Genomic DNA, 21621 nt, shown 5'->3' on the forward strand with positions numbered 1-21621 from the left:
CGCGGGAGGCCCGGGTTCGATTCCCGGCCAATGCACTCCCTTTTATGAGATGTCTTATATAAAGAGTTTTTTCCTGCAACATACACCCTATGCTTGGGTGTAGGGTCTGGTGGTGACTCCTCGTTAGTATAGTGATGACTATCCCCTTTTTATATAAGACATCTCATACAAGTAAACAAAAAATAGAGTGCATTGGCCGGGAATCGAACCCGGGCCTCCAGCGTGGCAGGCGAGAATTCTACCACTGAACCACCAATGCTTACAGAAATTTGCTCCTACCCTCACACACACATGCACACACACGTTCTTCCACCGACCTGGGGACTTGGTATTGACTTCAAAACGTTTCGGTTACTGCATTCATGCCTACCCATAACCAAGGGGATCCACTATATTAGGACTGGGCTTTGGTCTCTATGACGCCCATCACTCTTCAGAAAACAATGTATTGTGGTAACTCGCAACTCCAAAACCCACACATAACCTCTAGGTTGCCTCAGTTGGACCCGAGAACACCGGGTGTAGGGTTTCTTCGCAGCTCCTCGTTAGTATAGTGGTGAGTATCCCCGCCTGTCACGCGGGAGACCGGGGTTCAATTCCCCGACGGGGAGGATGTACTGTTTTCTTCTGCAACATACAGTTGCTGCTCTTCATTTTATAAAAGACCCCTCATACAAGTCAGCAAAAAAGGGAGTGCATTGGCCGGGAATCGAACCCGGGCCTCCCGCGTGGCAGGCGAGAATTCTACCACTGAACCACCAATGCCTAGCTGAGTGTTTTTCTTCTCCCTCTCACACAGACACATTCATCCTTGTAGACAAGAAGAGCTTCTTGTCAACTGTCTTTAATTTTTCTTACTGAATCCAAGCCTAACCCAGATATTTTCTCTAATCCTGACTATTACTGGTCTCGACTGTGGTAGGAGTTATTCCCTCCATCATTGGGTGCTGCTTTATTTCACTTCACCTGCATATCCTACTGGTATGCAGGATATGCTGTAGTAGGTCACCAGTGCATGGTGGCCTTGCCTCTGGCACACTTAGAAATGTGTAGGAATTGTTTGAGAAAGCTAAAAGGTGGCAGTGCTGGATATCCTACAATCATAAAATGGGTGGAGTCCAGCTCAACTGCAAGGACTGGCCAGAAAAAGACTCTTATGGTGAATCAAACAGGAAGGCCACCATTTTGGGCGAAAGCACAACTTTTGGCAATGTCTCACACTCACCTCAGATTGCCTATCTTAAAAACAGTGGGGGTGATAGATTGACATCATCTCCTCGTTAGTATAGTGGTGAGTATCCCCGCCTGTCACGCGGGAGACCGGGGTTCGATTCCCCGACGGGGAGTGTATATCCTTTTTTTTTTTTCCTGCCCCATACCTCTCATGCTATTCTTTTCTCTTTTTTTCATAGCTATAGGACTTTTCCCAAGGCTGGAAAGTAACAGTTAGGTGGCGGGGGAGGGTTGCAGTACAATTAAGAGTTCTTTAAATCAGTGAGGGGGGGGCTACTGGCTGAGACGTGTAAAGTGACGAGACAGGATGACTGTCTGATCACAGCCACCATGAATCTCCCACAACCTGAGACTTGTTTGGAATGGGCCAGATTAAAAAGGGCCTGTGGCAAACACACGACAGCTTGTCACGGGGGAGACCAGGGTTTGATTCCCCACAGGGAAGAACAAATAGTTTTACAAAATATTACATCAGTTCCGATAAATAAAAGAGCTTGCATTGGCCGGGAATCGAACCCGGGCCTCCCGCGTGGCAGGCGAGAATTCTACCACTGAACCACCAATGCTGACATATAAGGAAATGCTGCCACAGGCAGACAAACATGCAGATAGACATGCGTGAGCCGCAGTAGTTCAGGAGTTTTTTAACAGGCGTGGCCCACAGCCAACATCATCTCCTCGTTAGTATAGTGGTGAGTATCCCCGCCTGTCACGCGGGAGACCGGGGTTCGATTCCCCGACGGGGAGTAATACTTGTTTTTGTTTCCTTTTTAGTTGTGGAAGGTTATTTACTCACCGTTTTAGCACAATGAATACCAGCAAGACAGACTTGTGGGGAAAACATTTGGTTCAAAATTATTGTTCACAGGCGCAGCATTAACAACTTGATGCTAGTTTGAAGCTGCTGTTGAGCATGAGAGAGTAGCTTAATTAGGATTTTGAAACTGCTTTGACTTATTTGACAAACACTGAAGTTTTTAGCAAAATTTTGAGAAAAAGGTACAAAATTTGGGCGAAAATGAAAAGTATGTTGCATTGGCCGGGAATCGAACCCGGGCCTCCCGCGTGGCAGGCGAGAATTCTACCACTGAACCACCAATGCGTACAGGATAGGAAAGCCCTGTAAGCAATGTGATACACCCACAACTCCGTCTGTGAAAGCATTGTGGGCAGGAAAAAAGAAGTATGCGCCCAACGTGGGGCTCGAACCCACGACCCTGAGATTAAGAGTCTCATGCTCTACCGACTGAGCTAGCCGGGCTAATGTCTGCAGTCTGTGAATGTCTTTTGAAAAACATCTCAGCGAAGCAACGTTCAAAACATTTCATTTTATCAGTGCAAGTAAAATCAGAAAGTTTCCACAGTGTATATGCCAGAGAATAAGTTTGTAAGTCACAAAATTATGTTGTTCACCTTATTTCTTGATGAAACTATGACTCAGATCTACACATGCTAGCTTGTATTGATGTCTATGGGAATTAGCATTGGCATGATAGCGGTCCAAGCTAGTAGTTTCTCATAAGTTTCCATGAGGGTGGTTGGTGTAATGCTAATGGTAACATGCAGTACAATTGTGTGGACTTTTTGTGTAAAAAATTAAACAGTTAAGCATGCTAGAAGCTCAATTAAATGTTTTGAATGAGATTCCTTTTTTCTTGACATTATTTGATATATGCAGTGTTGTGAGACTCATGTATAATTATGTACTGAGTACCTTGCTGTTAATTATTATCTTACTGATTGAATGTTTTTCAGCTTTTCCTTTTGACTGAAAAGCTGCTGCATTGTGCCTGCAAGTATTGTGCATGTTTTTTGTATAAATTAAGAGAATTTATTTCCAGATAATTTTTCCAGATGACGTAGTCGCATTTATACCTAAAGCGAAAAATTCATAGCCAATCCAGCTGACCGGCAGTGATCGGCGATCGCCAGTGATCAGCCTTCATGTGTGATCGGAAGCGGAATCAGTAGCAAAACAACCTGATCGGAGCACCGTAACAGATGTAATTGTATGTCTTTAAGTGACAATCAGTAGATAAAGCCCGTAGATAATTAAAATATAAAAATTTTGAAATTATATCAAACTCCAAAATAAAACTAGGAAAAACGGTTAAAAACATGCCCCGTGTGAGGCTCGAACTCACGACCTTCAGATTATGAGACTGACGCGCTGCCTACTGCGCCAACGAGGCCTGAAACAGACTCAAAATATATCCCTTTTTGATCACAGCAGTGCGTCTTAAGGTAGATCTATGTAATATTCATAGCCCAATATGACACAGAGACAGCCTGAATACACTTCACAATCGTTAACAAACACGCCCACAAAAAGGAAACTTGGACCTATAAATTATTTTAATTTAATGCAGTTCACCTTTCTGTCCACCAGATGGCGGCAAGGCACTGCTTGATGTAAAATCAAGGCCTACTCGCAAGTGTAACCCACAAATTGTATATACATTTAACTTAAGCACGTTCTTAATATGTCTATATCACCTACACATTTGAAATTAAGTTAACGTTTCTTACCTTTGCACTTGCCCACGTTTTCTCATGTTATTTCCTTCAACTTCGGGCCTCAAGCCTTCCCTCCCACGAAGGCATGTTCCTTACCGTCATTTTGGCCAAAAGCAACTAAAAACTCAATTTCCTTGTGAATTTGCTAGTAATGCATGTCCATTCTCCACGAATGCATCCGATAAATCCTCTGTTTGTCCGTGGTTTTCACCCAAAAAAAAAGTGTAAAATCCTCAAGTCCGGCTTCAAAACGGGCTCGGGGAAGATTCACCCCGCGGCTCCATCGAAGATTGCCGTAAAACTTACTTCTGCGGTTCCTTTTCGACAAAAAAGTTGGAAAACTCCGTCCATGTTTGCTAAAAAAAAGAAAAAAGAAAAAGTAACCAAGGAACTCATAAACTGACCGAACTGTCGAAAATAAGCACTAATAAAGGCTAAGTTTTCCAGCACGAGGCTTGAAAACATGGCCAACACACCTGTTCACATGACCTGCATGTAAAATATCATGGCGCGACCACGTGACACGACGAAACATGCAAATTTAATGTTTTATATCTTTATATGTATTAAAAAAAACACACACACAAAATATATCCGTTGTTAATTTAAGTTGTTTAAACAAAAATGATAAAATCAGGAAAATATCCAATAAATATTCAATTCTTTCTCAAGAAATATTCACATTATTGTCAATTAACAGACATTAACCATGTTTTACATGCTTTACGCTACAAAATATAGTTCTTACGTTTAATATTTTAAAGACGTTGGTTTTAAGACACTCTAATACATGATGGATTCTCTGATGGTGAGCTGACGGGTCCTGAAACTTCCCAAAACATGTTACTTCCACCTACCTATTTGTATTTTTTATGCAGTAATGGGAGACAAATACGTTCAGAAACCTATAGATGACGTAAAGAACTCGTGTTCATAAAACAGCATATCAGGAGCATTGTAAATAGAGGGAGAAAGGAGTAAATTTCTGCCTAAACACAGAATTTCTTTTAGAAAAAACATGGAAATTTTCTGAATTTCAAAAGTGTAAAAACTTTTTTTTTTATTTATCACAAAACCTGTTTGTTTTGTTTTTGTTGTTGTTTTTTTGTTTTTCAAAATTTGCATGTTTCCATAAAGCAGATTTATTTTCATTATTTCAATTTGTGCAGTTATTTTGTTTTTGGAGAATCAGCTATAGAGAGCCATAATTCAATTTTTATGCTCCACTAATATGGAACAAACTTCCAGAAAACTGCAATGATGCTGAAACCCAGAGTTTCTTCAAACCAACTCTAAAACCCCGTTTGGTTAGAGCTACCTTAGATTAATAAATTTGCAATGTAATTTTTGTATTTTTTTTCTTTATTGTTTTATTTTCCTTTAAAAAAAAGCATTTATTTACTCTGCTGCTGAAAATATGCTACACAAATAAAATTGCGTTCATCAGTAAACTGAAAAGCTTATTTCAAATGTTAAAACTTTTCAGAGTAGAACAGTCTCTAAGCTGACTTTGCATGAAAAAACAGCTGCCAGACAATAAACCTGTACCTCATTTATACTTAACGCAAGTTTAGTTTTTCCATCACATTTCTTTCTTCCTCTCAACTTTCTTAGGACACTTGGACACAGTCCACTTCTTTTATTATAAATGCATCACATTCAGATCATGATTTGAAAGCCATGTTTAATAATTTAATTACAACATGCAGAAACCATATAGAAAATACTTTACAGCCATGACAATAAAAAAATGACATTTCTTGATGCTAAAAAAAGCAAATTTCACAGACAACAGAAGGCTCAGAGGGAAAGTTTGAAGTTAGTACTTGGTTAGGTAATGTTTGATAAAGAACTTTGTTAGTTACATCCAACTCTTTACTTCTCCGGGTCATCATCGCTTCAATTTAAACACCGACCCCCGACAAAAGTGGGGGTAAAAACAAGAAATAGGGAGTCTTAATTGATGAGGAGAAACAAGCAAAAGGCCTCCATTTTATCCCTTCAAATGGCACAAGTTTCTTTAAAAAGAAGATGAAAATAAACTCCTTCATATTACAAGCAGTTATCAACAGCTTTCAACCAGAAATACTGACTTGACTGGTTGAAAACGTACATTAAACCTTCACAGCTGGAGATGTTTGATCTGATTTAACACTCCTAATAATTTACTTCTGATTCAGATAAAAAAAAACTATTTAACAACGCATAGCAAAAGTGGTTCAGGAATAGAGGAGTAATTACACAGCAACAAACTTCTCAAATTAAAGCTCAGCAATTGCATGAAATAGTTTCTCTTTACAGGCTGCTGTGTAGTTACAGTTCAGCTTTGGGAGAAAATTTAAACAGAAAAGGTCCAAATCACCGATGTTTGGAGTTTCTCATTCATCCTGCTGTCTGCTTTCATGAAGCCAGTAGTGCTTCCTTCTCAGAGGAGACTCAAATGAACATGTTGACATCATAGTGAAGACAGAAAAGTGAAGTCTTGAAGTCCATAGCAAGAAAAACACAACATGTCGCAGATTTGATTATTTCTTTGTTGTAAAAATGCTTGTTGGTATTAAATCCCCGTAAATGTTGCCTTTAATACATGTAATATGAGCACAAATCCTAGAGGAGTTGAAAAGAAGGCTTCTTGGTTGCAGAGAGACAAAGAGGACAATCAAACCATCAATTATAATCAACCATATCCCCGACTCCAGCATCTCTCTGCTGGCTTTCTAACCATAATACATTCCAAAAGACTCTTTGATGATAGGAGTTATGACAACATTTAATTTCCCTTTGGGATAAATAAAGCATTTTTAATTGAATTGAACTGAAATTCATTTTAAATTTTGCTGAATTTTGCTTAGAAATGTAGCACAGTTCAAGAGGGAATAAAGATTTTTAGCTAACAAGCATTGCTACAACAAAGAGGAAAAATAAATGCCATATGTTAAAAATTACCCAAATAATATACAAACTGAGCTCATTTTATGGGATTTTCTTCACAAATCCCCGTCTCTAGCCTCTGATTCAACTTGAAATGTCAAGATGCATAAGTCAATGCCACCTCTGTTGGTCTTTTCACAAGATAAATAAACAGAAAAACTAAAAGCTAAAACTTTCAAGGCATCCATTTATAAACTAAAACCAGTGTTTCCCCTACGTGGGCAGTTGCTACGTTTCTTTTTACCTCAGAAGGCTCAGAGTTTCAGCTCTCATTACCAATATTTAACATCTTCAAGTTTGCTGATTGTGAAAGATTACATAAAAATGCGGGGGAATCCTCGTAAACAGTCCCTTCCTTCAACTTTCCAGACATGTTCCTCCATTTCTCCGGAGCTTTTTTTTGTTGTGTGTCCTTTTCTCTCAGAACAAAACATCTTCATTGGTAATGAGCGTCTCCACCACCAGTCTCTGGTATCGGATGTCATTGAGGGCCGTCATGGCGTCCAGTTCAGGCGCCCTCATCAGCGTCGGGCCGAAGACGATACCCAGGTTCTCGCTGGACATGAGGTTCTCCTTCTCGTAATCCGTGACCCTGGATGCACAGCAGGGGGCGACATAAGATGTCTTCTTCTGCTAAGTTCAGATAAAGACATTATAGTTGGTAAAGCTACGGTTCTGACCTCTTGAGGTGAGCCATGAGGTATCTGAGTGTCTCGATGTGGGCGGGCGGCAGCAGCTTCAAGGCCTCATGCAGAGACTCCAGTCGTTTTTCTGCGTCTGTAATTTCTACGCCACGCAGTAGGAAAACATTAACCATCAAATAACAACCTAAACTTAACAAAAAACGTAAATTAAAGCAGCAACACCCACTTGCGGTCTCTATGAAGCGTGGGTAGGCGTCGTATGTGATGAGGGGGATCGGCAGTTCCCTGAAGTACAGCTTGAGGGCGCCGGTGATGATGTTTATGTCCTCGTAAGCGTTTGATGAAATGTCTGCTTTCTCTCCGTCTGCGGGAAGCAAAAAATCGATCAGCGACGGCCGACAAAATCAAGAAACACAAACAAGGCGGTGGTAAGGCTGGGCAGTATGGCTTAATGATTTTAATCACTTTTCCTTGCTTTAGGCAAATGGCAGAAAATATTTTTTAAGTATTTTTTATTTCAATCATCCCTTCTTTGAGTTGTACGGCAGGATATTAGGGACCAGCTATGGGAACTTTTGCTTAAAACTCCCAAGTTGTTCAGTATTCCTCATTTTAATGTTTTGTTACTTTTTGTGTTCTCATGAAGTTACAACTTCATTCTACAAATATTACGACTTTATTCTGATGATATTATGACTTTGTCCTCATATTATTTCGACTCTATCATCATATGGCTTTATTCTTGCAATATTATGGCATTATTATTATTATAACAAATAATAATAATAGCCTGATCCCAATACTCTGTCCTAGAGTTGAGTTCAAAGTCCAAATAAATAAAAGTTGTAAAACAAAATGGCCGCCTTGAGCTGACACTGAACCCCAAGGAGCGCATTTGTAAAAATATCCATATTTTCCAAAAATTAAATCTTCAAACAACAAAAATTTGATTAAATAATTGATTAAGTTGCTGTACTGCCCAGCCTTGGTTGTGGTGACATCCTGTGGACAGCAGGGGGCGACACTCACCTCTGTCAAAGGCCAGCTTGACGTCCTCGATCAGCTCACTGAAGCCCGATATTCTGTACAGACCCTCAGACTGAAGACCTGAACGATTGGACATTTCGCACTCAGATTCATGTCTTTGATAAATAATTTAACATATCAGGTAATAATCCCAAAAATAAAAGGGTAAACTGTAATTTAGAGGAGATTAATCACTGAAACTCCCACCCTGAGAGGACCACCTCCAGACAGAGCTGCTGCATCTCCTCCTTTTCTGCTTATTCTATAATCAATGAGCGGCTGACGCAGGCAGCAGCCTTGTGGGTGTTCTTCTCTCTACGTTACATAATCTCTGACTCACTCCGGCTTTCTTGGTCTCACCTCGAGCTTCGAGCTCCTGTATGCACATGTCGACCACCATGGGCCTCTTGGTGTTGTGGGCTTTGACCAGCGTGGTCAGGTCGCAGCTGTAGACCTTCTTGACGTGCCGCAGGTCCGGCTGGCAGTCGTTGGGGACGACCTTGGAGCACTGCTTGTGAACGTTCAGCCCGCAGTCTGACCGGAGGAACACACACATCGTCTTTACTCACCGACAGTCGTGATGTGACGAGTTCAAAGTCTAAACTTTGTGTTTTAACCAAACTACAAGGGAAAAATGAACACTTGAATTTATGGCAGAATAAATAGAGATTTAATCAGTTCATGAAATTCCAGAATCTGTAGAGGAAGAGAATAAAAGGAGGGAGAGAAGGAAGGATGGATGGGTGAATGATGACTGGATGAAAACTTGGATAGAGGGATGGGTGAACAGATGGAGGAACGAAGGATGGATGGATGAACAGAGGGAAGAATGGATAGATAAATGGACAATAGACAAATGGATGGATGGATGAACAGATGGACAGATAAATTGATAGACTAATGGATGAATGAATTAATGGATCGATGAATGAACATATGGATGGATGGATGACTGGATGAATAGATACATGGACATTAGATGGACAAACAGATGAGTGGTTAAATGGATGAAGAGTTGGATGGACAAATGGATGGATGGACAAAGATATGGATGAACGGATGAACAGACGGATGGACAAACAAATGGACAGACGGTTGGATTAAAGAACGTCTGTATGACTGTATGAATTGATAAATGGACATCAGGAATGAGTCCTATTCCTCCAGTTTTCCCTCTTTCATCCCTTTCTCCGTGTCAGCAGGAGTGAACTGCGACTCGCTGCATCGTCTCTGATGTTTCCTGTAATTGCAGCAGGACTGAAGCGTAGGAGCAGGACGGCGCCCACACAGAGACACTCTGTTCCTCAGAACTGGACAGGCTTCACGTTACAAAACAGCAGATGAGTCAACGTCAGCATCTCTGGGTTAAACAGAGGGGCGGACGGCGGCAAACACCCACAACATATAGCTATAGATGTAAATACCTGCACATTTCACTCCCTGAGCGATCAGACCCCACATGAAGTTGGCACAGTATTCACACCAGTGAGGACCTCTGAACGTGTGAACCTGGAGGGCAGAAAAAGTTCAAACAGCTGCTTTTACACATTTTAAATGACGGAAAACATAATTAAAAGGAGAAGATATGAGCTGACGTAACAAAAGGTTGTGTTGAGTAGCTCAGTGTTGATAAGAAAAGGTGAGAAAATCACTCAGAAAAGGTCGAGTAACTGCTGAGGGCCAGCCGTAATCTTACAAATAGGCAGCAAGGAAGGAACAAAAGCCTGACAGAGACATGATGGAGAGTTTTAATCAACTCATTTACTGAACCAACGGGCCCTTCATAATGACATGCTGATAACCTCACAGAGCAAAACGTGTTAATATAAAACCTTTGGGTTCCTACAAGTCTGGAGGTCATGTTGAAACGAGTCAGTTTGACAAACTTTAAAGAACTCCCAGTTTATAATTAACCAATCAGATCAAGCAGCTGCAGACGCCTCCAGACTGCAGGAACCATCAGCTCTTCTCACTATAAAAGCATGTTGTCATGCCGACACAGGACCTCATGTTCCCCATCAACTCAGTGGAACCGGATGAAGCAGAGGAGCGCCTCACCTTGAAGTTGTGGACCTTCTCATACTTGGGCACCATGTCGCTCTCCCTCAGCGTGGCGCGCCGCACCAGAGACGTGAGCTGCGAAAGGGCAAAAGATCTGATTGGTTGCCAGAAGGTGGAAGCAGGGGAGGAGGGCTTGGAGGGGGCCGCCGTCCGTTTGGCCGGGTCCGGACCGCTCCTGGAGGCGGCCAGGGAAGGAACCGAACCGACACTCGCATTCAGCCCGAGAGCAACTGAAAACAAAGATCCTTTCTGACTTGTTTTCTTCTTGTTTCGTCTGTTTTGCTGCTTTTTTCCTCTTTTAACAGCGTACGACTCTCTGCTCGGCATGGTTCAAGATCTGAAGTGGATTTATATTAAATTAAATTACAAAAAACAAAAAAAATAAAAGTTCTGGAACAATTACACCCTCCAGTTTCCGACTGACAACATCCTGACAAAAGCAACCCACAACAAAGCTCAGCCAATCAGATTAGAGCGTCTCCACTTCACAACAAAAGCTCCCCTGAGTCAGTCCCATGGCTTAAAACTAACAAAAACACAAAAACGCTTCATTTCTTGGAAGGTGAGAGAGAAATGCTCCCGGCTGGGAATGATGCGACAGGATTCCTGAGTCTCCGGTGGATGAGCGCTTCTGCCCACATGGCTCTCACCGTGTTAGTGAGAGGGACGGAGGGAGGGAGACGGAGGAGAGGCGGGGGGAGGAGGCTGCAGCAACGGACGAATTTAACAGGTCACAATGAGAGAGGAGCGGGCCAATCACGCGCCAGCGGTTCCTGTTGTTTCGCCACTGGTTCTGCCACCTCGCCTGGTCCCGGGGGAGGAGAGAACGAGCCGAGGAACAAGCTGTTGTTTTATTCATTCCTTCACACTTTTTCTTTCCCTCCATCCTTTTGTCTTTTAGTTCAACATTTACAGATGGGGTGGGGGAAACTAGCTTTCACTGGTGTATTTTGTAAAAAACAAACAATAACACTAAGGTCTGTTTACACCCAACAAAGAGAAGAAGCTGAACTCCAAAAACGATGACATCGCTTACTTTTAATACTTCGTTTTTAAAAAGGAGATTCATGCTTTTGAATTCCCAGGAAGTTTTTGCTGGATTAATGAAGCAATTATTGAAATAATGGTCAATAATAAATAATTTTGTAATCGATTAATCGATGCAACATATTCAACAGTAATTAGGCCAAAACTGTACAAAACATTTGCATTTAAAATGGACAAAAATTATGTGTTATCGTATTTTAAGCAATAAAATATTCCATTTTGAATTAAAAAAAATTGAAATAAGAAAGTATATTAGCATCTTTTAATGTATTTCCAATGCCATAGGCTGAAAAAGCTAAAGAATGGGTCGACTTTTTTATCTGATTTATTGTCAGAATTGATAGATTAATCAATGATTAATTCATTGTTAGTTGCAGCCCTGATATATGTATCTATTTATTCACATATATTAATCTATGGTGGCTACAATCGTCTTTCTAAAGATGTCAAGAAACTTTACTTCAACAGTCGGGAGCGCCTTATTAAATATCTGATGTGTACAAAATGTTCAGTAATGACGCTACTTATTTGTTTTAAGTGGGAATTTATTTGAGTGTCTAAATTTATTCTTCAACATAAACTGCATTTTCCCCATGAAATTCACAAAAACAAATTAAATCGCAATTTTTATTGTTTTTTTTTTATATTATTTCGATGTTACTAAAGTTGACATTAAATAACCATATTGTCCAAATATATTAGAGAAACACAAGGTTGTTTCTCCTAACTGTTGCTTCAGGTAAATGTATATTTTCTGATATCTTAGGACCAGATATGAGAAAAAACAGATAGAGTAGAAAAACTTCACAGTTAAGCTTTAAATTGTGTATTCAGCTCTTTTAAAATGATTTTTGCTTTAAAATATAGCACAATAAATAGATTTTAAACCTTAAAGACCCAAAACAAGCGAGCAGACAGTCATTGTGAGGCGCTCCTGGGTCATCTGGAAGCTTTAAAAACGCCACCAAACCCATCATGGAGAGTAATAAAACAATGATGGGAGCCAGTTCTGGTCACAGCTGCACTGCTTTGTCTGCAATTCCACCCAATTACAAAAGCACACACGAACACAGGACCAACCCCCCCCCTCCGCCAACACACATGCACATCGAAGCGCAGACAGTGATGTATGAGGTGCAGTGGAAGGTGGTCATGCACTGCAGGTCATGCAGGGCCTCAGGAACCACAAATGCCACTTTCACACCTTGCAAAAGTATTTATACCCCTCAAACTCCAACGCTTACTCGTGTATTTCATTACAAGACCCACGCGGAGGATCATTTCTGTGCAAACAAGCATTAAGTTCACCTTATCAAATCACCTCCACCCCCGTGCAACTAAACCGAATCCACCTACAGAGAGAAAGCGAATCGTTTCACAGCTGAATGGAAATTAATCTTGAACATTCTGGAGATGCAACCTTCTGCATCCGGCTGCTGTTATGTAACTTTACTGCAGAGCCCTTGGCTGGAGGCCATCTCTCCTCTGCATCCATCCTCCTCCAGCTCCCACTGCTGCATCTACACCAACCGTCCTCACCTCTGCTCTTATTCAAATTCACCTCCGGTTGTTTTAATTACTTCGGTCGTGACGGGGATTTCACAGCTTTCACGCCTTGCAGTTTTAACACAAAGTGGCTACTTAGGACGGTACAGGCGGGGGGCTAAGAATGTTATTTGGTGCATTGCCTGCAGAACAAACTCTTACAGCTTCCGCTAATAAATTATTCATCCCTTTGTGTGCGTTAGTGAAAAAGGAGCCCTAATGATTTCTTATGTAAGCTGCATAAATTTAGACAAAAGTTCAAGTTTAATATCTTGAATGTGATCATCTCCCACTCTAAGTTAAGTAGCAGTAAGGCTTTGTTGTTTCTTGGTTGTTTGTGTTTGTTTAGCTAATTAGATAATCAGGAAATGATTAAAACCAGAATTACTATTCATATTTCTATAACAGCAGCTCCCAGATTAAAACTGGAAACAACGATGGGTTTTTAATGTGAACGTTGAAAGTCTTAGGCATCACTGGAGACCCTACGACCTTTGACCTTTCACTGTAGACATAAGGTTGGTCGTGATCGCTCACCCTCTCTGTGTTTCGGCCATCTTTGATAGGGACCGGTCCATCAGGCATCTCTGGGCTGTGTGGCAGGAGTTTCTTCAGAGTGGGCTCCTGGTTCAGAGTGGTGTAGCCCACGCGTTCGTAGATGGGGTTGATAGTCATCTTGGCGATATACTCCGCCGCCTGAGAGAAGAAATAGAGCCACAGTATGAGTGTGGTTGGGTAAAACCACACTACTGCACAGCTTCCATGTGAAAATACGGAGTTTTCCAGACAAGATTTTCCACAGTTTTCAGAAAAGAAGTCTGGAGAAACATGTTTTACCTTTGTCTCGATGTAGAGCGTGATGAGGCCGTCCGTGACGAGGTCATGGATGGACTCGAACCTTTTCTCACCAACAAAGTGTTTCCCATCGTGGTAGAGACGGAAATTCCTCGTCTGGTTTCCAAACCTGGAAGAAAGAGAAAGATGTACTGACTTTGTTCTGGAAGTGAGATCAAAATGTGTCTAATTCTCTCAGCTGCAGTTCAAATGTTGTTTTTTACCAGCTGGTGCCAAACACCGTTAAGCTGGACATGACGATTTCAACTCTTGTGAAATTTGTGATGTTTAACCTGAGCAGAGCAACAGCTGCTGGCTGACCGAAGGCTTGACAGTGATGAGACATGAAACGTTTTCCTTCAGGATTTTCTGATTTTAACAACTGTTGAATATTTTTCTTTAAGATGACAGATTTTGTGTGTGAATGTCTAAGTTATGGTTTCTGCAGGAAAACTGAAGTGGGTCAATAGTGAAACCGCTGCGAGATAAAACAGCACCGGCATAAATCATTAACCCAAAACCCAAGCTTTCTTCTTCTGCCACCCAGATTGGGACTCTGGTTTATGAAGGAGTATTTATGGAAGGTAATTAGAACCGCGGGGAGACAGAGCGGTTCAGGTGGAAGAATGACGCGTCTATGAATAGAGCAGCTGACCCAAAAGCAAATCTGAATCGAGCCATGTGCCCATTTCAACAGTGTGACGCCTACTCAGTGAAAAGATGATGGCTCAGTTAATAAAGCCTCATATTTAACCAGATGAAGCCTCCTTTAGAAGTGATGTACTGAAGTCATCAGATAAAAACTCTTCTGACTCAAGTTATTGAAATTGAGTTAAAAAGAACTCCATTCTGGTCCAAGTCCAGGAGTCAAAGTTAAACATGGTACCGTAAAGCCAGAGTGTAGGTGCCCGGCTGCCTCTGGCTCTCCCTGATGAGGTAGCTGCCTTCAGCCTGACTCAGGAGCTGATCGGCCTCCTCTCTCGATATCATCCCATGGAACCTGGACCAGGAAGATGGTCAAATCTAGCAACTAAAGATCTAACATCATCATCATATTCAATCACAAAACGGTAACTCACTCTCTTCCATAGTACTTAGGCCGGTTTTCCACCTGGATGGGGAGAAAATGCAGCCTAAATGACGACAATAAATGTACGGTTGAGTTCAGAACCTGAAAGTATTTCTTACCAAACGGCCACTGTGTCCGTGACTATGTGGGCGAACAGAACATTGCATGAGTCAGATATAAAAGCTGAAGACTTTGTTGCTGCCAACAAATCTGCTGCTGAGCCAATAAATCAACACAAACAGCAGTGAGTGTTAATTTAGAAGCAGTGTTGGTTTTAAAACAATAATAAATCTTATGGATTTCCATAAAAGACGGGATTCCTTTTGTATATATTTACAGTGTGAATGCATTGTGCTCAACCGTGACACATTATGTGTGAGATGGTGAAACTGAGAAACATTTCAGCTGGAATGAAGGAAATCCAGCTGGTTTATGAGCAAAGCGGAGGTTCACTACGCGCCTCATGTCAGCTGTGCACGTGTTCCCAGGACACGGGCCAAGCCAGCCCTAATAGCCATTACTAACACTCAATTGACACCATCAGCAGCACTTGGTAAAGAGGAGGGATTTAATTCACGCCCAGACGATTCAGCTTTTTTGTCCTCTGAGAGAAATGATGAAACAGAGTGATGAAATGTGAAAGGGGATTTTGGTTTTTAAACAGGCAGGAAGTACGACGAAAAAGTAAAATGTTAAATCTCACCAATACTTCAAAGTGGTAAGTCTGAGGCCACACATTTTTAAATATTATAGAAACATCATCTACTAATCCATGTTGTCAACAAGCAGAGCCGCCTGAAGGGGATTGTAGAGCAGGTTCATCATCCACTTATAGATCAGAAGGGTTAACAATGTCAGGATACAACAATTTGAACCAGTGGTGTGCATTCAGAGTAGCGTTCAAAACTACTTCATCAGAAAGTAGGCAAGATACTGAGAAAGGATAGAGCGAGTCCAAGACCAAACCAATAAAAAACCAACACTGATGTTATCGTATGCAAGACACAGAGACTTAAAATGAGGACCAAACCAAGGAGACAAACTTCAAGAACATTGTTGTCGTGACGTAAGAGACAGAGTGAGACTGGACCAAGACTTTGAAAGAGGTAAGATCAAATCCTACACCAAGACCAAATTAATTAAGATCACAGTGAAGAACATCGATGCTATTGGACACAAGAGACAAAGAACAAGATTTTGTAGGAGGCAAGACCAAGATCGGTCTCATGACTAAGTCTTCGGAGGAGGAAAGATCAAGACCACTCTTGAGACAGAGTTACGTACAAGACTTTCAAACTTCAAGGAGACAAGACTGAGACAAAGGTCAAGATCAAATTATTAAGAGTTCACCTTCAAGAATGTTGGCATTAATTACTGCAAGAGACAGAGACAAGAAGTGTCTGTGGATGTCTGATTTGAGTCCTCCTCAATTGCTCCATCACTCCTCACTCAATCTTTTTATTTACACAGCATTTATTGAAATGGAAAAAAGTCAGAGGTGATCAAGGAACAATTGATCGTTGGTAGAATGATTGGCTTATCACTCGTTAAGAAACTTTTCTTCATGAAATCACCCTAATAATTAACTCTCCATTTTGACTAAAGAGGTGAAATCAACTCAGTTCATCATGTTTCATCATTTGTCATCACAGAGGTAGTGCAGACCTCTTAGATGTTACAAAGCTTCTTGGTGTCACAGAACATAAATAAATATGAATCACAGATAAAGGATAGTTATTTAGTAACATAAGGTGACACCTAAACAGTCTCTGCTGATTGGAGCAGACGAGGGTAAGGGGAGGTGGGGTGTCCTCAATCCAGCCTACCCGCCTGCTATAATTGGGTCATGGACTGGTTCGAAAAGCCAAAAGCTGCTCGTTTAGTACCTACACAAACACCACCACAAGCCCAACCTCAGAGGACAGCTGCGAACAAATTCAACAGACGGACAATCCTGACAGTAATCCCTTTGGGTTCTCCCAAACCACAAACATCTGGTGTCTCGTTCTAGTTTGGACAGATGTGCAGGGGTGTATCAATTAGTGCAAGGTCAGCAAGAATCTTGACCTTTACATTTTGTGTCTGACTATCAGAGGTGTTCTCTGTGCTCTCTCGTGTGGCTCAGGGTGAGACCAGCCTGACCTTTAGAAACACACTGAGACCTAACAGTGTGTTTCCCTGCTGCCATGAACTGTCCTGTCCTCTGGGTTGTGTTTGACTTTTACATTATTCTAAATCGGATTACGTATTGTCCAAAGTCTTTCTCAGGTTTGCCATATCCCCCATAAGGCAAACAGCGAATGGGATTTCTTATATATTTTATTCAAAAATTGCACAACTAGTCAATGATTCTGCTAATAGATTCTTCCAACTCAGCAACTGTAGATCTGCTTTTTGTCTGTTTTTCTGATTACATTGGTGGTCTAAAAATCAAATGAATAAATATTTCATTATTAGAATTGTGGATTTAAATATTGCAGCTAATGATGACCGATAAAAAGGTAAATCTTCTGGTAAACAAAGGATGCTGCCAGAAGGTGTGATCTCACCTCTGATGTGCAAGTGATCCTGCGAGGGTGTGGCGCCTCCTGCTGGAGCTGGTACACTACAGCAGAAAACACACTTCAGATGTTTTACCAAACATCAACAGAGAAGGCATCACTTTGTGCTTAACTCAAAGTAACAAAGATATAAGATAAAAAAAATGTAAACTCAGGAACAAAATGACACATATGGCATAAAAAGTGCCTATTTTGATACTTACAGTAGGATTTCCAGACTGGTGGTCTGTACTCATCGTGATCTGAAGACAAAGGAAACATAATACACTCATTGCCCTTTGTTACGCTGCCATCTAGTGGACAAAGTTTGGCTGAATTTTTATATAATCCCTGAACGAGGTAAGGTCAGATTAGATTGAATTTTTCATCTCCTGCCAGCTGTTGTGTGGATTCAGGGTCACAGTAGCTGAAAATGCAGAGTTTTCATGCAACAAAACAATAATAAATAAAAGCATCGGCTTAGCTTAGGATTTCAGGAAAAAGTATCAGGATTTCATCGAAACCACAGAGTCTTTGGGCTTAACTGCAGGAGTCATTTTGTTAGATAAAAGCTTTAATAAGAAGAAAAATGCACAGAATAGGTGAATCAAAAATGGAAGTTCAGAACACTTCAGGAGTCCTTTGCGATATTAATATTGCATATACTGATACTGAGATGACAATATATTTGCAAAACATTTATTAGCCTTGCTCAAAATGACCCTTCTTTAACATTTAAGCACATTTTGTGCAATGTTATCATCTTTATGGCAACGTAATGAAACTCTGGCAGATAATGTTGGCCCTATCTCTAGTTTCCTGATCATAATAAGTATTAACGATTTACAGATGCCTGGATTTGCTCTCATTAGAAACAACGCTTGAAACAGACAAACATTAAATTAAATTGTTTCCACAACAAACTCCGAGTCCTGCAATAAAAATAAACATGAGTCCTCCGGTCAGCACCTTGCAGATTGTTCCGTCTTTGCTGCATGTGTAAAACTAACAGCGGGACTTCCTGTCTTGGTGTACTCTGTGTTCATTCCTCAAGCCTTATCTGTTGAGCACTCGTCCTCTTTGGTATCCTGTCTTCAAAACAACTCCCGATCCTCCCCGGGCGAGCGTCTCGCCCTCCGTTCTCAGGGCAATACAGCCGCTCGATTAGACAAACCCGACGAGAGCGCAGACATAACATGGACTCTGTGTCCAGAACCTGCTGCGGTTACCGTGACGTTTTGTGCAAATACACGAGGAAAGGTGTGGCGCGTTGTAGATTACTTTACCACAGACTGTTTAGTACAAATGGAAGTGTAAATATTCAACATAAAACTCCATTTTGCACAAACCAATGGCAATCCAAAACATTGTTATTTATTGAATAAAACAGGAAATAAATATATTAAAATAAAATAAATATAGGTAAAATATCTCTGGAATGTGTCAATTAAATTATTAATTAAATCTGGAAATATCTCGTAAAAATAGGCATTTATTGCCTTTTAAATTTATATTAAAAGTTTAAACGAACCAACAATTGTAACAATTGACCAAACAATAATTTTACTGGTGATTGTAGTAAACTGTACGGAAAACAATCATCATTTATTAAATATTAATATATGTGATATAAATGTATTTGTGAACATTATGTACAAAACTATTTAGATTTAGCTTAATCCATAATTATTTCAATAGTGGACAGAAACTATTTGATAACAAATAGGATTTATGCATTTATTGCTTTTCATATTTTTTACATGTAATATGTTTATTGACTGATTTCCAATTTAATTTTAATGATCACATTTAAATATTTTTGCATGTTTTATTGCACTGTGGCACTTTTACGCTCAATCCTGGTGTATAGACATGCAATAAAGTGCAAAACTAATAGATTTAATTTGCAGATAAATGTAAATGTAAATACACTGTAGTGCATTTGTACCTACTAAATGTATATATTATTTAATGTCAGTTTTATCCACAGTTTTACTTGTCCAGCTTTATAAAACATTAACCTTAAGTGAAAGAAATAACAGATCTTAAGCCATCTTCTCCTAAATACACACATAGAAAAATGAACACACTCCAACTACATCACCTGATGTGTGATGCTGCTTACCAAAGACATTTAAGGCCATCCTGATCACCAGATGTGATGAACAATTGACCAGCAGTTCCCAATACCGTCCAAACACGGACCGTGGTAACTCAGATCCTGGCAGAGAGGAGACACAACCACAAGAAAGAGGAGAACCTGAACATCACCGGGTGCGATCCAGCTTAATAACAGTGTAAAGAGCTCAGCAGCGGTAAAACAATAAGTGGTCAGATGTGGCAGGGGAGAGCTAACGTTAGCTGATTCACGCAGCGCTTCCTCAGATGGCAGGAAGCAGCGAGACCAAAGAGGAGCAAAATGTGTCCCACTTCTTTTTAAGGAAAAAAAACAGCAAGGCTGCGCTAACAGAAATGATCAATCTTCACACCCGTTCCGGGGAAAAGCCGCGGTAGGCGAAAGATACTCACACTTACATCCCATTCTACATTATAGTCGCCATCTTGCCAGGTCACGTGAGCAGTCTCGTCTTTTCTTGGGGGGTAACTATGGCAACAGACCGTCACTCCCGCCTTAGGGTTTGTTAGACCTGGATATCCTAGACTATCGGCAGTGTTTTGTCTTTAAAATGACAAATAAATTCGGTTTAATTAAAATAAACACTACACTTTACAAAAACAGAGGCAGTCTATGGTTCTTGAGAGATACTGGAGGCGTCACGTCGCATGGCCGGTTAGCTCAGTTGGTTAGAGCGTGGTGCTAATAACGCCAAGGTCGCGGGTTCGATCCCCGTACGGGCCACTTAATGTTTTTCTGTCCAACGCTACAAAATTCAATCAAATATAGGTAAAACATTCACACAATATTACGGCTAAATTTTTTGTGGACCGAATGTGGTAACATTGTCATTGAAGGAAAAACGGACATTGAACCCCCTATGATCATACTCTCATGTTCTTGTTTTTTTGCTTTTCTTTATGTATTTTACAATGTTTTATTTTTCAATGTCAAAACTGCTTTCAGTGTCAAGGTAAAGCTGCCATTGCTTTAGCTCCACACATTTGGTGCAGTTAGCTTTGAAATAAATAAGTTATGACACCTGATCAAACCAAAATAACATTTCCCAACATGTTTGAAATCAATTTTAACACTTAAAATACAAAAAAAATAAATTAAAGAAAAGGCATTTGAAAAGTTTTATATAAAACAATAAAGTAAAACAAAAGTAAAAAAAATATTACACACACATATTTATTCCCTCTTAAAATGGCTAAAATCACACACAGCAGACTTATCACATGCTAATCATGATAAAATATGTCCTTTTTAGATCGCAGACTTTTAATTATAATGCTGAAGTTAGAGTAAACACATCCATAAAGTAAATAAAATAGTGCACAACTGAAAAAAAAATGTTGTATTAAATGTAAAGCAAGCCAAATAAATAGTTTGATCCAAGAACTTAATGCTTTTAAAAGACAATTGAAGGAATAATAGCCAGTTCAGAGACACGCAGAGACTCTCAGCATCAGTGTTCAACACATTAATCCTACTTACCTCACTTATGTTGTTTAGTATTTGTATCCAGCTGTATTCAGTTGTTGTTTCACGAGTTCAGACGTTATTGTTCTTGTCTGTGTTTGTCCATCCTCGTCTTGTTGGCCCATATTTGTGGTGATATCATTGACTCCACTGGCGGCTTTAGCAGGCCACAAATAGACAAATGGCACATTTATTTATTTGTTTGTTCTAGGCCACACAGAAACACGACCTACTGACCTGACCTGACCTGACCTGACCTGATCTGGCCTGGCATGGCGTGGCAGCGGCGCCACCACCAGGTTTCCATGTGTGTTCTTTGTTTTTCTCAGTAAATGAATGTAATTTATTAAAAAGATCCAAAACTGGGTCAAGTTGTGATTCATTTAAAGTGGGAGTGTGCGGATTTTTAGCAACAAAACAATGTAACTGCTATTTTATGAGTTTTTCATTGTTGTTGTTGATGATGTCACTCAATTCTGCAGTTTTGCATCCAATTTTTACAGACTCAAACTGTGCAGGGGTGTCCAAAATGCGGTCCAGGGCCCATTTGTGACCCTCTGAAGGATTTTGGAT

The 21621-nt window shown here is 40.5% G+C and overlaps 1 protein-coding gene and 10 non-coding genes across 12 annotated transcripts; 4 read left to right on the forward strand and 7 right to left on the reverse strand.

Moving 5' to 3' along the window:
- Positions 1 to 188: 188 nt before the first annotated feature.
- Positions 189 to 259, reverse strand: trnag-gcc (transfer RNA glycine (anticodon GCC)). Its single transcript has one exon. It is a non-coding gene; the product is annotated as a tRNA-Gly (tRNA).
- Positions 260 to 539: 280 nt separating this feature from the next.
- trnad-guc (transfer RNA aspartic acid (anticodon GUC)) lies at positions 540 to 611 on the forward strand. The gene has a single exon. It is a non-coding gene; the product is annotated as a tRNA-Asp (tRNA).
- An 83-nt stretch (positions 612 to 694) lies between these two features.
- trnag-gcc (transfer RNA glycine (anticodon GCC)) lies at positions 695 to 765 on the reverse strand. Its single transcript has one exon. It is a non-coding gene; the product is annotated as a tRNA-Gly (tRNA).
- A 509-nt stretch (positions 766 to 1274) lies between these two features.
- trnad-guc (transfer RNA aspartic acid (anticodon GUC)) lies at positions 1275 to 1346 on the forward strand. The gene has a single exon. It is a non-coding gene; the product is annotated as a tRNA-Asp (tRNA).
- A 382-nt stretch (positions 1347 to 1728) lies between these two features.
- trnag-gcc (transfer RNA glycine (anticodon GCC)) lies at positions 1729 to 1799 on the reverse strand. Its single transcript has one exon. It is a non-coding gene; the product is annotated as a tRNA-Gly (tRNA).
- Positions 1800 to 1908: 109 nt separating this feature from the next.
- Positions 1909 to 1980, forward strand: trnad-guc (transfer RNA aspartic acid (anticodon GUC)). The gene has a single exon. It is a non-coding gene; the product is annotated as a tRNA-Asp (tRNA).
- A 284-nt stretch (positions 1981 to 2264) lies between these two features.
- Positions 2265 to 2335, reverse strand: trnag-gcc (transfer RNA glycine (anticodon GCC)). Its single transcript has one exon. It is a non-coding gene; the product is annotated as a tRNA-Gly (tRNA).
- Positions 2336 to 2421: 86 nt separating this feature from the next.
- On the reverse strand, positions 2422 to 2494 carry trnak-cuu (transfer RNA lysine (anticodon CUU)). Its single transcript has one exon. It is a non-coding gene; the product is annotated as a tRNA-Lys (tRNA).
- An 858-nt stretch (positions 2495 to 3352) lies between these two features.
- Positions 3353 to 3425, reverse strand: trnam-cau (transfer RNA methionine (anticodon CAU)). Its single transcript has one exon. It is a non-coding gene; the product is annotated as a tRNA-Met (tRNA).
- A 1989-nt stretch (positions 3426 to 5414) lies between these two features.
- LOC103152112 (N-chimaerin) lies at positions 5415 to 20077 on the reverse strand. Of its 2 annotated transcripts, none has more exons than XM_007572457.2 (15): positions 19977 to 20077; positions 19573 to 19668; positions 17672 to 17710; positions 17457 to 17512; positions 14918 to 14949; positions 14725 to 14838; positions 13842 to 13968; positions 13542 to 13700; positions 10410 to 10487; positions 9776 to 9860; positions 8712 to 8885; positions 8355 to 8432; positions 7552 to 7689; positions 7362 to 7467; positions 5415 to 7273 (listed from the first exon to the last, which is right to left on the reverse strand). In XM_007572457.2, the coding sequence occupies exons 2-15, from the start codon at positions 19589 to 19591 to the stop codon at positions 7102 to 7104; spliced, it is 1377 nt and encodes a 458-aa protein (XP_007572519.1). In that variant the 5' UTR covers positions 19592 to 19668; positions 19977 to 20077; the 3' UTR covers positions 5415 to 7101. The 2 variants fall into 2 exon arrangements, with proteins under 2 accessions (XP_007572519.1, XP_007572520.1); XM_007572458.2 differs by having other exon boundaries at positions 19983 to 20059.
- A 156-nt stretch (positions 20078 to 20233) lies between these two features.
- trnai-aau (transfer RNA isoleucine (anticodon AAU)) lies at positions 20234 to 20307 on the forward strand. Its single transcript has one exon. It is a non-coding gene; the product is annotated as a tRNA-Ile (tRNA).
- Positions 20308 to 21621: the final 1314 nt, after the last annotated feature.

The sequence above is a fragment of the Poecilia formosa genome, unplaced genomic scaffold (assembly GCF_000485575.1).
Source record: "Poecilia formosa unplaced genomic scaffold, Poecilia_formosa-5.1.2 Scaffold301, whole genome shotgun sequence".
NCBI lineage: Eukaryota > Metazoa > Chordata > Actinopteri > Cyprinodontiformes > Poeciliidae > Poecilia > Poecilia formosa.